Source organism: Trichogramma pretiosum, unplaced genomic scaffold (assembly GCF_000599845.2).
Source record: "Trichogramma pretiosum strain Unisexual culture from Peru unplaced genomic scaffold, Tpre_2.0 scaffold1, whole genome shotgun sequence".
NCBI classification, from domain to species: Eukaryota; Metazoa; Arthropoda; class Insecta; order Hymenoptera; family Trichogrammatidae; genus Trichogramma; species Trichogramma pretiosum.
The window spans coordinates 2,616,621-2,631,532 of NW_019641703.1; the positions used below are offsets into that span (position 1 = coordinate 2,616,621).

Consider the following 14,912-nt stretch of genomic DNA (forward strand, 5'->3'; position numbering starts at 1 on the left):
GAATATAGTTATAACGATACACATGTGCTACGCCTGTGCAGCAGCGTACATACAACACACGACGATATATATAGGTACAGGCTGGAGGCTTTAGACAATTCGCGGATAGTCGCGTTATTGAGCGTCTCGCGGACGGGTGAAAATAGTATAAGCGCTCGTGTCTGTGTACCTATACCTATCACGCACATTTTTTGGCAATTCTCGGACGCATCTCGCTGTGACGTTTTTTTTATTCTCGTTCTTCTTCTGTTGTTTGTGCGACACACTCGATCACGAGCGCTCGAGGTAAGTCGTCGACGTCGATGTTGCATTATTTTTTTTTTACTCCACTCCTCGGAGCTCATTATAAACGCACACACCTCGCTTCGAGAGCAATGCAACATATATACGTGCCTCCGCGTTTATATTTGTGCACACGATTGTGTGTATATTTTCCTGCAATGCGTGGGTGTTGCTCTCTGTCTGTCTCTCGGCATATCTCGATGACCAAAATAAGCTGCGTGCATTCCTGTGATAAAAAAAATTACTTACTCGCGCGGCACAAATCGAGCCATTTCACGCATTTTCACACGAGCGAACCGTGTCTTATGTATTATTTTATGTCTAAATATAGCGTCTGACTACGTCCGAGGTACGTATATTGAAACTTTTGGAATCCTCGGATCTCTCGCTCAGGGTATGTGCCGTGATGTTCGATTTGCTTTCGATGATAAAACAGTGCGTGCGAAGGTCGGAGGCTGAACCATGATATTAGAATGTATAGCTTTTACTGCAAATTCCAAGGTCGGCTCGAGCGGAATTAAACTTGAATAAATACCGTCGATCATATTAAATGAAGCTTGCGAACCATTGAAAGGCTCTGGAAATACTTTAATTTTTTCAATAAAAAATTGTTATATCTTCGGTTTGATTTGTATTATAATCTTAAAATCTTCTATTTTATCTTAGAACACGGGGTATTTTGCAAATGGTTTGAACCAGGAATTTTGTTTTTTCGAAACATAAATGGTTAGTCGACGCCATTGATGATCAAAAGTGTAAGCTACCCCCATGTCCTTGAATGAAACTGATTTTTTTTTGGAAAAATTGTTCATTATAAAATGTATTTGATAAGAAATCATTGTTTCTTAATTTGATTCGAGAATATCTTCCATAGTATGATCTAATAATGCACTTACAACAAGGAAATGACAGATTCAATTACAGTATTGATATGCGTGGGCTGATGAATCATTGGTAATCGATTACATCGTCTTGCGATACAAGCTTTGATCCACTTGCTCACGTACATTCTCTAGTACTTGCGCGAGACTATTTTAATATTTAATTCCGAGAAGCAGAAAATAAAGCTAATAATGAGAGCAGTATAGCGGCAGGAAACGATCGATACATGTATTTCATCTATCTAGCGGAAAAGTAACGAAGGCGGTATATAAGTACACGAGTCTTCGATTGGAAATATTTAGTAGCTGCATTCTAATGTAAATATAGATCGTCGAAGGGCATGGATAATTGATTACTGACGTCAATGGCATTCGCATGGCGACTGCTGCATCGCGACGACTCGGGTGGCGCATCGCATGTACATGCCGATACATACATACATACGCAAAGCTCTCCTGTTGCAAGCTCGCAGCCGTATATATAGCGGCACAGAGTATCACATGCCGGGGACATGCATATAACTTTTTAAGCGCGTGGAAGATAATTTCGCGCTCGACACACGATTAGAGCTCTCGGCAGTTACTCTTTTTTTTTTTACTTTACAATATTATTCTCGCTAACGATCCGATGATGGATGCGTCGTAGTACAATTTGCGTCATTCTTTCCAATTGTCCCAATGAAGCAGAAAATTGGATTATCTGCGCTCCTCGTTATGGGTATTGAACGTTTATAATTCGATTCAATCGCACGCTATGAGTTTACATCCTATTAACGTCAATCGGTCTCTGCGTTTTCACTTCTCCCATCGCATTGTCGCTGTATATCACGCCTGTTTACAAAATTTATATTATCCACGTTCGACTTGGTTTATGCATAGTTGATAAATTGAAAATTAATTGAAGCATCGATTTTCTTTGACTCGAGGTACAAAGTATTCTTTTCGACTTGTGCGGCTATTTGTGGACAATTGCAACACTGTTTCAATAAAATACACAGCATCTTTGATCCAAAATGTATCAATTTTTTCATTTCAGTCAACGCAATCGGTCAAAGAATTACGGATCGAAAAAGGAACAACCATGACGCGACCACCCAACAACGTTAATCTGGTGACGTACAAATTGGTCGTCGTAGGTGATGGTGGTGTCGGCAAAAGTGCTCTCACCATACAGTTTTTTCAAAAACTATTCGTCACGGATTACGATCCCACTATCGAGGACAGCTACATTCAGCACACCGAGGTCGATAAACAATGGTGCATTTTGGATGGTAAGAAATACATGTATTGTTTACTATTAAAAAATCTTCTTTGTAGTTCAAGACATTGTTTTTGACAGTATATTTTGCTAAACCTTCATATGTGAATTCTTTATTAATTTTTTTCAATTGAAATGTTAATGAATTGTCTTTCTATAGTTCTGGATACAGCTGGCCAAGAAGAGTTCAGTGCCATGAGAGAACAATACATGCGCAAGGGCGATGGATTCTTATTAGTTTATTCAGTCACGGACAAACAGTCGTACGAAAATATCGTCAATTTTTTCACACAAATTTTACGCGTAAAAGACAGAGATGTTTACCCGATGCTTCTCGTTGCCAATAAAGTTGATTTGGTACATCTGAGAAAAGTTACCGAAGAGCAAGGAAGGGAGTTGGCGCACAAATTGGGAATTCCTTACATCGAGACTTCAGCGAAAGATCCACCTTTAAATGTAGATGCTGCGTTCCATGAGGTGTGCCACATTGAGAATTTACATTAATACTATAATTAATTTGAATGTAATGATGTAACTGAATTTTTTTCGATGACAGGTTGTACGGATCATCAAAAATCAACAACCAGCAGAGTCAGACAAAAACCGAAGAAAGCGACGACGCTCAGGAAAATGTACCATTTTATAAATGGTGCGAAGATGCTCTAATTTTATCAAAACAAACGAACGTCAAAAATACAACGATCAAATCGTTTACGATAAGTTATGTCACCCTCACAAAAGTGTATTATAGTTTTTATCATTTTTTCAAAGAAAGTTCATTCTCTATTCTAGTCTTTGTGATATGACTTATGCATTTTAATACGTTTCTTTTTTGACGAAGCCAATTGTTGCGTACATTATTTAGTACGCAATGTTCTTACTATTAAATTAATGACTACAAATTTATTTTTACTATCAATGTAAAAATGACTTGCTATAGATGATATTAATTTGTTTTAATGTTATGCATGCACAAAATAGATTTATTTATTCCAGTTAAATATACATTTAGTTACATAGTCTGTGAATGAAATTTCACAGATCATTCGTTATCTGATTATCATCGAAGAAGTAAATTCCCCAAAAAATTGTGGATGAATGTTTATTAAATATAAACTCAAAAACTATTGCTTTCAAAGCTTGATCATACGTAAAACGATTTTTTAAGATTTTATAATCGTCTACTCTATTCATGGATTATCGATGTTTCGCAGAAGACTCAATCGATAATCAAAAAAGTGTACAATTAAATTTTATTGAGATTTTTTAACTGTCAGTGTGTGATAGAAAATATACTTTGATCGTATGAGTCGACCCAATCCGTCACTGTTGGTTGCATGTGTGAGAGTGATTTTGAATTATTTGAAATTAATTGAAATGAATTTTATTGGTATTGACTGCCTGATATGTTTATATTGTAAGTTATATAAATCTTTTTATACTGGAGAGTAACTCGAATTAGATATGAGTCAATAAATATTATTTTTTATGAAATGTGCAACAAAATAATGAAATACTCAGATGTTTAAGCTCCTCTATTATTTACGTATACAATTTTGTATGATTTATATAAGTGTTACGAGTTGTCACACGCGATATCTACTATGTCTGCTTAGTTGAACTGTTATTTTCTCGTATAATCGATGAGTGTGTTAGAAGTTAAGGCCTACACGATGGAGCTTGGATGACATCGAAATTCATTTTGAAATTATTTTATAATAAAGTATTCGTACATGTCAATACATCGGAATCGATTTCGACAATTTTTGTGTACTCGCGAACGTGCGGCGACATTTTTGTACTAATGCAGCAGTTTGTATCGATTTAGAAACGAAAGGAAACGAAAACTAAAACGAGATGATATTATTTAATCGCAAAAAAACAAATAATTTTTTATACCGAGGTCTGTGATCGTTCCAAAGTGTAAAACGATATACGTACAAGATGTTATATTACCTTTAAAGGTTCTGGTGAAATAGCTATACATGATAAAAATTGAAACAATTTTGCTACACGTCCTCAGTGACGAAGCACGAAACACACACATTGAAATGCATGACTATGCGATGTTGTTTATGTGTAAGATATTATGCTGCGTAAAAAGCTCAACGTATACAAGCGAACATTTATAGTGTGAGAGTTGCCGTCCATATATAACTTAAATGCCAACCATCATCGTATGTTTTTGAAGGCAGCTTTATTCTTTTTCTCGCTATGCATTTTTCTGTATCAATAGAAACTGGTTAGTGATAACGTAAAAAAAACTATTACTGTTAAGCAGAAGTAAAATAATTTTGATGCAATTTTCAAGGTATTTTTCAGATAAAAAAATGGTCCATCAATATGTGTGTTTTAATAAAAATTGTTTATGGCAAAAAAATAGTCTGATAGTGAAAACACGATTTATCAGTGGTCTATCTATAGAGACTATAGTTGAAAGATGAAAATTAAATTATGAATTGAAAAAGTTCGCATTTCATGTTTTATATGTAGAACAAAATCGATAATGTTATATAAATATATAGCGGTGTGAAAAATTGTCATTCTCGTGAAAAAAAATAATACTTTTTTTGTAGAAATATTTGTCTGTGCGGGTCACTTCGTATACGTAATTATTATATACAACATATGCGATATCTATAAAAAAAATTTTAACCAATACACAAAGAAAAAGCTGTATAATGAGTAAACGTTGAATAAAATTAAATGTATTGCGAAATTACTTGCCTTCGAATCATTCCCTTCGAATGATTTCAAATCCCACCTTCTATATAATAATCGAGAGATAGAGACGCCGTGAATTTCGGTTGGTAATTGGTCGCGGCTCGCGCGCATGCCGCGACAATTCGCGTGTCACAACAATTAAGTCGATCGGCCGGGCCCGCCGGCTTGTTTACTAAATTTCCCCACGCCCGTGTGCGGCTAGAGACCGGCGCTCGTGTTCCATGCCGCACACATAGAGCAGTTCGACAGGTGAGCCCTTTTATCGATACATAGAGACACATTTATATATAAATATAGAAAAATTTTATATTCAGTTAGAGTACCCGGTGAAGTGAACACACGTGCGCGCAAAAAAAGGAATGTTTCTATTTTTACATACTCGTGCGATACAGTGGTAGTTTCTAAAACTGCTGCTGCTCTCCGTTTGTAAATATGGGTGCATTAAAGGTACGAAACGAGAAAAGTGACGATAATTTCGTTCATACGTACACACGAACGAGAGGGAATCGCTCCAATCCTCGAGGCGATTCGTCTGCGCGTTCCTGTATACCGCGGGCTACGACGATAGTTTTATACTTTCATATAATATAATATACAATCCTACTGTGGCAATATCAATAGAAATGAATTGAAAACTTTATCAATGAATATCGCGGGCTGGCATTAAAACTATTCGCGCAAATGTTTACCTTTCTATTCAAATCGACTAATTTCGTAGAAAGTTTTCTTATATTGCACACGAATTCGTTTTCTGCTCGCACAATATACAGTGTCTACTTATTCATTATTTATAATCGTATAAGAGTTAGTTAATTGAGCCAGCTATATTAGTGTATACGAGTGAATGTAGCCGCTATAACAGCTCGTTACACATTTCACGTATATGCTCTTATAGATTGACTCAGCGTCATAAGAAAATATAAAGCCAGAGACAATAATTATATCGCTATCCTGCATGTATTGTATCAAGTACAGCAGAACGAGTGTCGCTTCTGCCGCAAGGTATTCTGCTGCGAGGACTGCCGAGGTACGCACGAGAGGAACAAGCACCCCGTGGCCAAGTGCAATCTCTGCTTCGCGCAGCCCGTCCTCTTCAAGCCGCCCAAGGAGGACGAGGAGGAGCTCAAGCCCGAAAACTCGGAGGTGCTCTGCCACATAGTGTTCAATCATCTGCCGCTGCACTGCAAGCTCTGCGGCGTGAGGTACTCCACCAATCTGGAAATATTGGCCGCCAAGCCTTGCAGGTACGTACGAGGAGCAAACGAGGTCGGTGTAACGCGATCGGTCTGTACGTCGATTCCCGCTGTTGCCCAGTCACGTAGATGACAAAACTCGCTGTATTTCGCGCGCAAGGTTAACTACTTCGTGCATGCAGACGCATTCCTTTCTCCTCGGTTCAATGAACCTTTATCGCATCGACGAGTCATCGATGATGGTGTTCGCAGATTCACGAAGGAGGATCGCTCGATCAAGCAAGAGGCGGACGAAAAGCACCATCATCGTCCGGTGAAAACAGCGCTGCCGGTCACGCCGCAACAACAACAGCCATCCTCGGACGTCTTGAGCAGTGAAAAGTCGCTGCTGGCCAGCGCCGTCCAGGGCAGCTCGCACAAGGCCCGGCTCAAGGCGGTGGAGAACTTCAGCGAGTCGCCGCCCGCCGATCTGGTCTGTCACACGTCGACGCCTATGCACGGCGCAGCGGTCTCGATCGCGGCCAAGCATCATCTCAACGGACAGGCGGCCAGCCATCTGCTGCCGCACTTCTTTCTCAAGACACCGTCGTCGGTAGGCTGCAAGCGCAGCTTCGCGGCCTCCGTCTCGTCGATTTCGTCGTCTTCGACCTCGTCTTCCGAGCGGTCGAGATACTACACCGGCGTCGGCAGCAGCGCCGAGAGAATCTTGCTCGAGAGATTCGATTCTGGGTAAGGCCAAGAAATATGGTCGTCGTTCGTGGCCATGATATCGGCCTACGTAAAAAATCGCAGCTGCTGAGCTATTCATCGCGCGATCGGCAATGAATCTCTATGAACTCATAGCCATCTTAAATCTTAAAAAAAAAACCCACTGAACTCGTGCGACGGGCAATAACAATGACGATCGGATACGATCAACGTGATTCCCAGATTATGACGTAAATAATAAAAAGCTGTACAATGGCTGGCACAGGTGTCACGGCATTCTAAAAATCACTTTGAGAAATCTTTTTTCAACCTTACATTCTCTCTTTCTCTCTGTCTCGTCTGTGTCCCCGTGTATCTACTGTCGAGCATCGATCACACGACAAGACAAAAAGATTTACATGCTCATAATTATATGGCTAATACGAAAAATAAAACAACAATAACTACAATGTACAAGCAAGTCACGTCTCATGTGAGCATAATTCATGATTTACAGTGAGAATCAGTTCGAGGCCGACTCAGCCGCCTGGAATACACCGTCGCTCAAGTCCAGCGCCAAACCGAATCCCGCCTTCGATCCTCACCTGAAGAAGGAGCGCAGCATCTTGAAGCCGGACCTGCTGGATCGTCTGCTTCACGTGCGGGACGACTCGACCTGCGGCCTGCGCGAGGACTCGATCGAGAAGCGAGTGAGGTTCAGCGATCAGTTGTGCATACCGGCCTATCACGAGTCGTCGCTATCGTCCGACAACACAGCTGGTACTACGACGAGCGTCGACAGCGATATGACGGCCAACAGCGCCGACAGCGACATATTCTTCGAGGCCAAGGAGAATCTCGATCCCGAGGAGGACATAAACGCGCAGAAGCTGCAGGACAGCAGGGATGGAAACTGCAATTGCCACGAGTGTTGTCAACGTAAACGGCAACGTTGCGTTGGTCAAACGTCGAAGACGACGAGCAAAAGCGAACAAAAACAACAGCAACAGCTCAAAAGTGAAAATGTAGCCATCGTGAGCGATAAATTATCTGCCAATGCCTCGACGACCAGCACCTCGTCGACGTCCTCGAGGGTAGTCATGATGCTGGTGGTCGAGCAGACGGACTCGAAGAGCTTTTCCAGCATGAATCTCGCGCCCCTCATCGATTCGGGCTTGAAGCAGCTCGAGCAGAACGGAGCGTTCTCTAATCAGAGATCCGATAATGGAACCGTTTCCATATCGTGCGAAAAAGGTATATGATATACACATTGCGTCATTTCGTTAGTTTTTAAATATTAAATCGACTCGTTAAGTTTATTACACTTTTAAAAAATTAGTCTCAACGCGTAACGCCGCATTGGCCAAGCTCTTAATAATTATTGACACTCTAAAAAATAAGTTTATACTTTTTGAGCCCGCGTAACGACGAACATAGTATAATATATACGAGTTTATGCCGCGTGCAGCGGCTCTTTATCATAATAACATTCGGCACGCGTATGACGCAATGCTGCGCTCACCGTCCGTATGCAGTTCCAAGAAAATTAAAAGTCGAAACGCAGTCGCCGAGCGACGAGAGAGACTTTCTATATAGATATCGAGGGGGGCAGCAGCGGCAGCACACGCGTAAAAAATGTCCATTTAATTACCGCGCCATAAGTAGTTGCTCTATTTGGGTTTTAAAATCACCGACAACCTGTTGTATATATCGTAATATTATTATACATTTCGCGTATGTAATTGCAGCTGCAGCCTCCGCGACGATGTAATAAATTCGCGGTAATACGTCGATCGTCGTCGCGGACGCGCTGCAATGCCATCGAAGAAGACAATCGAGCGCGCAATAACCCAGAAATAAACTTGGCAATAACCTCCTTATTTTGAATACGGAGCTTGCAATAATGCAGATATTTTTATTGTAACGACAGCACAAGGCGAGTCCCTGGAACACTTTGCCTCGTCGAACAAGGAGATGTCGTCGTCGAGCATAGCCCCGAAAATGGGCAACAGCTTGATCACCGCCGGCAGCCGCCACCATCATCACCAGCACGAATCCTCTCAGCTGCAGCACCCGAACGGCGGAGGCGTGCGAGCCATCAAGGACTTCGTCAGCATCAGCGGCCGCGTCGAGTGTTTTTCCACGCCCAAGCAGGAGGGCAACCTGAGCCAGTGCGCGCGTCGATTCGGCTCCGATCTGGACTTCGAGATCGAAGAGAGAGAGCCGAACTCGAGCTGCGGCAGTCTGCCGGGAGTAGACGATAATAATAATAACAATTACAACAGCACCGACAGCAGCAGCAACGCCAGTCCGAGCGCGGGCCAAAAAAATCCGAGCACTCACGGCGTCGGTGACGGTGACTGTGGCAGCAGCAACAGCAGGTCGGACGGGATTTTTTCGGTGGTCGCGCGAGTTGTCCGATCGGCATTCAACAAGTTACCGGGTAAATATTTTACAGGCCACGCGATGCGTCTCTCTCTCTTTTACTCTGCGCAACGAGTTACGCCAGAGACGATGCAGCAGCAGCAGCAGCGAGCGTATGTTGCAAGCTCCTCGTCTCGCTCAGCAGAGTTTCATATACGCTGCTATCTGCTTTCCTTTCGCGCTATGTGTGTACGCGCGCGGGAAATCCTTACAGATGTACAAGAAAGAGAGAGAGAGAGACTACGCACAGATGGATCGAATGAATGGTGCACTACCTACGCGCGTGTGTGTATATGCATGCGTTTTTGCAGCGCCTATTGCGCATTTTTCATTGTGGATCTTTCCTCCGCGCGCGCGCCAAGACACCTCGAGAGAGGCAGAGGCTCTCTTCCTCCTGCGTACATATAGCAACAAAAGTAGCTGCTCTGCGCTTACTTTTGATTTTTCTGCCCGAAGTACGCAGTAGCAGCAGCAGAGAGACCCGAACTATTTCTTTTTCTGCTTGACGCGCTTGCTGCTCTAAAGTGCAGTCTAGACTCTCACGTGAGAATGAGATCATTGTTGCACACGTGCTTTTGTTTAGACATTTTTGTTTTGAAAATAAGGATATTATTTGGATGCTTCGTATAGTGCGCCGTTAATCAAATTTTCTTCTTAATTACGCGCCAATGTCACACTCGAGTCCACTTCGGCTTTCTTCTTAGTTTTTTTTGTTTCTATTTCTATTGCTTGAGGATTTTGCACTCGCCGCAGTTATGATGTGTTAATTAAAAATGAAAGTCACCGGGTTAGTTCCATTCTTCATACGCTGGATTAAAGGATATAATTCGTTTTTTGCACGATTTTCATTCGATTAACCACTTTTTTTGGCGGACCCGATGAACGGCAACAACGATCATTGCGTAAAGGTTAAAAGATTATACGTGTTCGAAGGTGTGGGCGTTACATCGAAATCTCCGTGTTATATGCACAGCGCAGAGTTTAAAACCAAGTACAATTTGAAACTCGCTCGTTCACGGCCTTCTCTCATTAAAATTCGCCAGTCGATTTAATCTAGGGACTTTTTTATTTTCTTCGCTAAAGTTTGTTTTTATACATGCAAACCTTCGTACGTGTGTCTGCGTGTTCATATGTGTGCACAATAAAAGAACTGCTATATGCTATACAATGTTTGACGCCGGCTCGCGTGCATCGGAATTTCGAGTTTTCTCGAACTTTCTCTTAATTTATTTCCTATTCTATGGATGCAAGTGTGCGATATATACTTTGTAAGCGAATAAAAATACCAAGTTCGCTATGACTTTTTGCCTTCGTTGACGAATCATAACGATACTTTGAAGCTGGTTTTTCGAGCGAATTATTTTGTTGATCTTTGGTTTCCGCGTCAATATTTCGTGTAGGCCAAAAATTTGATCGTATACCTTTATTCGCGCGAAATCTTGAACCGGTATACCGCCCGAGAGAACTTTATAAACTCGATTGATAATTGCAGCTGCGATATCGGGGCAGACGTTAGTCCGGAGCCACAGCGATCCAGGCTGGTGTAGCAACTTGGCGGATCACAAACAAGCAGCAACGCAGCCAAACGAGCACCACCAGCAACAGCTTCAAACACCTCGAGGGGCTCACGTAACGCGCCGAGCATCCCTTTCGTTTTCAGCCCGGGAAGAGATCACGACTGTGATTCCCCGCGGTCATGGCGCGACCAATGAAATAGTCGCCACGACGTCGTCGTTGGAGCAGTGGCCACAGCGGCCACTACAGCGATCGGCTTCCTCGATTCAGGTCGGCTCGAAGCGCCCGAGAGCATCTACTCCCGACAATAACGAGGAGCAACAGCATCAGCTGCAGCAATCCAACGCTCGTTATTACGCAAACAGACCAGCTCGGGACTCGCCTGGTGAGAGAATTCGTCTAATGATTTTACGCGTTTGCACATCATCTCTTGTTGACCAGGAGAAAATCCTTGGATCAACGTCGCATGAAAATCATACGCACATAATTCATAATCATGAGAGTACAGAACTATCGTTTTCCTTTTCACGCTTGTTTGTTACTGTCTAGTTTATGATGTACACAATAACAAACTTTCTTACTCAACCGAAAGACAACTATGTTGCGACGTTTTTGCCTTTTTTCAAAAGGAGCTTGAAATTTTATTTCGTCAGTTGCAGTTAAGTTGTATGTAGCAAAAGTGGTAGCCTTTCATTCGAAGAAGAATGCCGAATGAGCTCTAAATTAACGTCGTATAAGCTCTTTAAAGGCAGTCGCGCGTACTTTCGCGTAATTTTTATAAAACGGTATAATCTTTGTACGTGCGTCGAGAGCGTTTGCAGAATCATTTTTTAACGATCGAAAGATTTAACGCGATAAGTGAAAGATTTTATGAAAACCGCTCTCAAATTCGTTTAATTAGTTTCAATATAGTTGTTCGCGATTAAGTAAAACCTTAAATTTCATACTCATATATTTGTGATTATTCCGTAAATTATCGTTCGACTTGTGCAATATCGGGACGACGCAACGATTATAAAAATGCAAAAAAAAAAAAAAAATAATGTGAAACGCGCGGACGCATAAAGCGTGGATATTATTCACTCGAATTATGGCAAATGAATTTCTAAATTCTAAATCGTTTTGAATGTATTATTACAATATATTGTCTGCTCTCGTGCCCGCGCGGTCGTGGCAGACTGCAGACAAGATAGGTGCACATATTGCATTTCCGACTCCTACGAAAACGCGATAATCACCGTATAATGCGCGAACAATGCAGTTACACACATTTTCGCGCGCTCGCCTCGGCTGATTCTCACTCCTGTTTTTTTTTTTTTTTTTGCAACTTCGTATTTATTATATTATTGTGCGCGTCTGTGCTTTCATGCACCAGTGTTCATTAATCACCCGACATTTCTTTACAACGATGCTTTGTTTTTTTGGAAGGTACAGCTATCTGTCACAGTCCAGTTGCGAAGCGTCATCGAGGCTGGTACAGAATACGGGGCCGCGAGCCGATCGCTCGAATGCGCCAACTGGCGCTGACGGCCTCGCCTCGCGGCGCCTCCAGGGAGACTCAACGCTTTCAGCAGGGGTCGCTCAGCATCGGGGACACTTTTCTACCGCTGCCCTCGCGCGCTCATCAATCCACCCAGACCGAACAACAATGAGTGCTCAACATGTCTCTCCCTATTCACGTTTTATTTTGCTTATTTTGTATATAAGTTTAATTTTAGTTAATATACATATGGATTCTCGAGAATTTTTATACATAAGTTTATTTTATCGATGACTGTGTATTTTATGTTGAAGAAACTTGACTTTTTTGTTACAACTATTCTAAATTGTTTATAAAACGTAATAATTCCATTAAGATGATGTTTTTTCTTTAATGAATAATATCCCTGATAAAAATACTCCACATAAATAATGGTCTAATGACCAAAACAGATAAAAAAATGTTTTACAAGAGACTACCATTAATTGGCTTGTTTTTGGCCATTTTTTCGTTTAAATACTTTACAGATCAATATAAATCACGTAGAAATGAAAAATTAATTATTTCAAAAAATTTCTTTCCAGTTTTAAATTATTTTAAGCGTTTACCTCTAGATGGCGAGTACCTTTATTTGTAAATCTACAAGTGGAACATTAAAGTAATAATTATATAAGTTGTATGAATTTATTTACTTCCAAAAAATATTATTGAAGAATTTTAATTGTCCAAAAACTAGTCCGAAAATTTTGAACATTTTTTCATGCTATACCCTTGTTGTAAACAGCCAAAACTAAACTACGATACTATGCTTTAAATGTTCGTGTGCGGTGAGAGTATTTCGCGATGATTAAGTGGTAAGGGCCCTGATTCGTTCTGTCGAACATCGCCTCTGTAGAAGTAAACGGCGGGCAGGAGAAAAGATCCGACTCGCACACGTCGCATTATTTAATCTCGGATAAGTGTATGAGGCGGGCAATTTTCACTTGCTGCCATTTCCCCATGAGCATTAAAAAGCTCGCCGTGGGCTCGCGCGCGCGCTCGTGCTAAAATTACACAACGAGATGTTATCTTGACATTTATCAGAGAACAAACAAGACTGCGCGGCGTATTATGCTCTCGTTGTTGTTGCTGCTGTTGTTGCAGCGCCGCCACCATCGCGCATGCTTTGTGCTAAATAATATACGTTTTTTTTTAACATTGTTTTGTCGTGCATGAGCGCAATCGCTAGTAGCATATTATATACCACGGACGAGCCAACGCTACCTACCCTTCAGCTGAATCGCGATATAAATATTAGTTGGGTTCGAGCGTATGAGAGATTATGTACAAATTTTAAGATAAAGGTTGCTTCGAGAGATCTCTTGTATCTTCAGTTCAACAAAGCTCCATATTCCTTTACATGCATATAATGCATATCTGTGTATATTAACTCACTCACTCACACACATACAACACACACACACATGAATGTACGTAATAATTAAAGCGTCGTAATTTATGCGCGACTTTTCATCGTGTGAACCTCTCGCCGCAGCGAGCGCGTAAAAAGAAAGACAAAGTTGCAAGAAGTGTGTCAATTTCGAAATGATAACAACAACAAAGACCACAAGGCAGGTTACATATGAAAAAAAATGTAAAATGCTGTGTGTTCTGCATTATATGGTTCTCCAGTACAATATGCCATCGAACGAGTGAAAATAAAATTTAAAATTTTCCTTTTTTTTTCTTTTTAATCTCAATAGCTTAAATGGACTCTTAAAGAAAGCATCATGCATTTCTCTTCCATAGCACTGACAAAACTATCTGTGCCAGTGTAAGTAGTGTCGGGTTATGGAGCCCGTCAATACGCCATGAGTTGGGGCGGATAATTTTGGAATGAATATTAAAATTTTCATTATACGTATAAAAGGATATATTTACTGAATGTTTTGTGTGTAAAGTCGGAAATTTTTCTAATTACTTAGTTTTAGAAGCCCGAAAAATTGTTCGAAAGAATCCTCACCAAATTTTAAATTGTTTCAAATGTTATAAGAACAACTATAAACAGATAAATGGTAATTTAATTGTAAACAATATGACCATTAATTGATTTGAAATAATCTCTCAACACACTGATCATGTTTATACTTTTATAATAAAAACAAATTAGTTTGAATGTTTTCTTTTCCGATGAATCAAGTCATAATACCAAAAGATAAATTTACTCATAAAATTTCCGTTTCATTTAGGCACCAAAATGGATAAAAATGAAAAGAAATCCAAGGACGTCGTCTTTAAAATTAATTCAAGTGAACACGAAATTATTGTTCCAGACGAAAAAAAATACGTTTGCGATATTTGTCAGGCGGCATTTACGCTAGAATTAAGGATGATAGCACACCGAAACACAATTCACATTGAACGAAAAAATTACGAATGCGACAAATGCGAAAAGAAATTCGAGTTCCGAAGTCATTTGAGTAGACATG

The 14,912-nt window shown here is 40.8% G+C and overlaps 2 protein-coding genes across 3 annotated transcripts; both read left to right on the plus strand.

Annotated features, from left to right (window-relative positions):
• The first annotated feature begins 85 nt into the window (after nucleotides 1-85).
• LOC106654451 (ras-related protein M-Ras-like) lies at nucleotides 86-5,140 on the plus strand. Its single transcript, XM_014374344.2, has 4 exons — nucleotides 86-285; nucleotides 2,200-2,434; nucleotides 2,582-2,898; nucleotides 2,978-5,140. The coding sequence occupies exons 2-4, from the start codon at nucleotides 2,245-2,247 to the stop codon at nucleotides 3,065-3,067; spliced, it is 597 nt and encodes a 198-aa protein (XP_014229830.1). The 5' UTR covers nucleotides 86-285; nucleotides 2,200-2,244; the 3' UTR covers nucleotides 3,068-5,140.
• Nucleotides 5,141-5,403: 263 nt separating this feature from the next.
• Nucleotides 5,404-12,855, plus strand: LOC106654826. Of its 2 annotated transcripts, none has more exons than XM_023462793.1 (7): nucleotides 5,404-5,592; nucleotides 6,121-6,389; nucleotides 6,591-7,067; nucleotides 7,543-8,279; nucleotides 8,956-9,468; nucleotides 10,942-11,349; nucleotides 12,399-12,855. In XM_023462793.1, exons 1-7 carry the CDS (start codon nucleotides 5,578-5,580, stop codon nucleotides 12,614-12,616), a joined length of 2,637 nt encoding a protein of 878 aa, XP_023318561.1. In that variant the 5' UTR covers nucleotides 5,404-5,577; the 3' UTR covers nucleotides 12,617-12,855. The 2 variants fall into 2 exon arrangements, with proteins under 2 accessions (XP_023318561.1, XP_014230368.1); XM_014374882.2 differs by having other exon boundaries at nucleotides 12,393-12,854.
• Nucleotides 12,856-14,912: the final 2,057 nt, after the last annotated feature.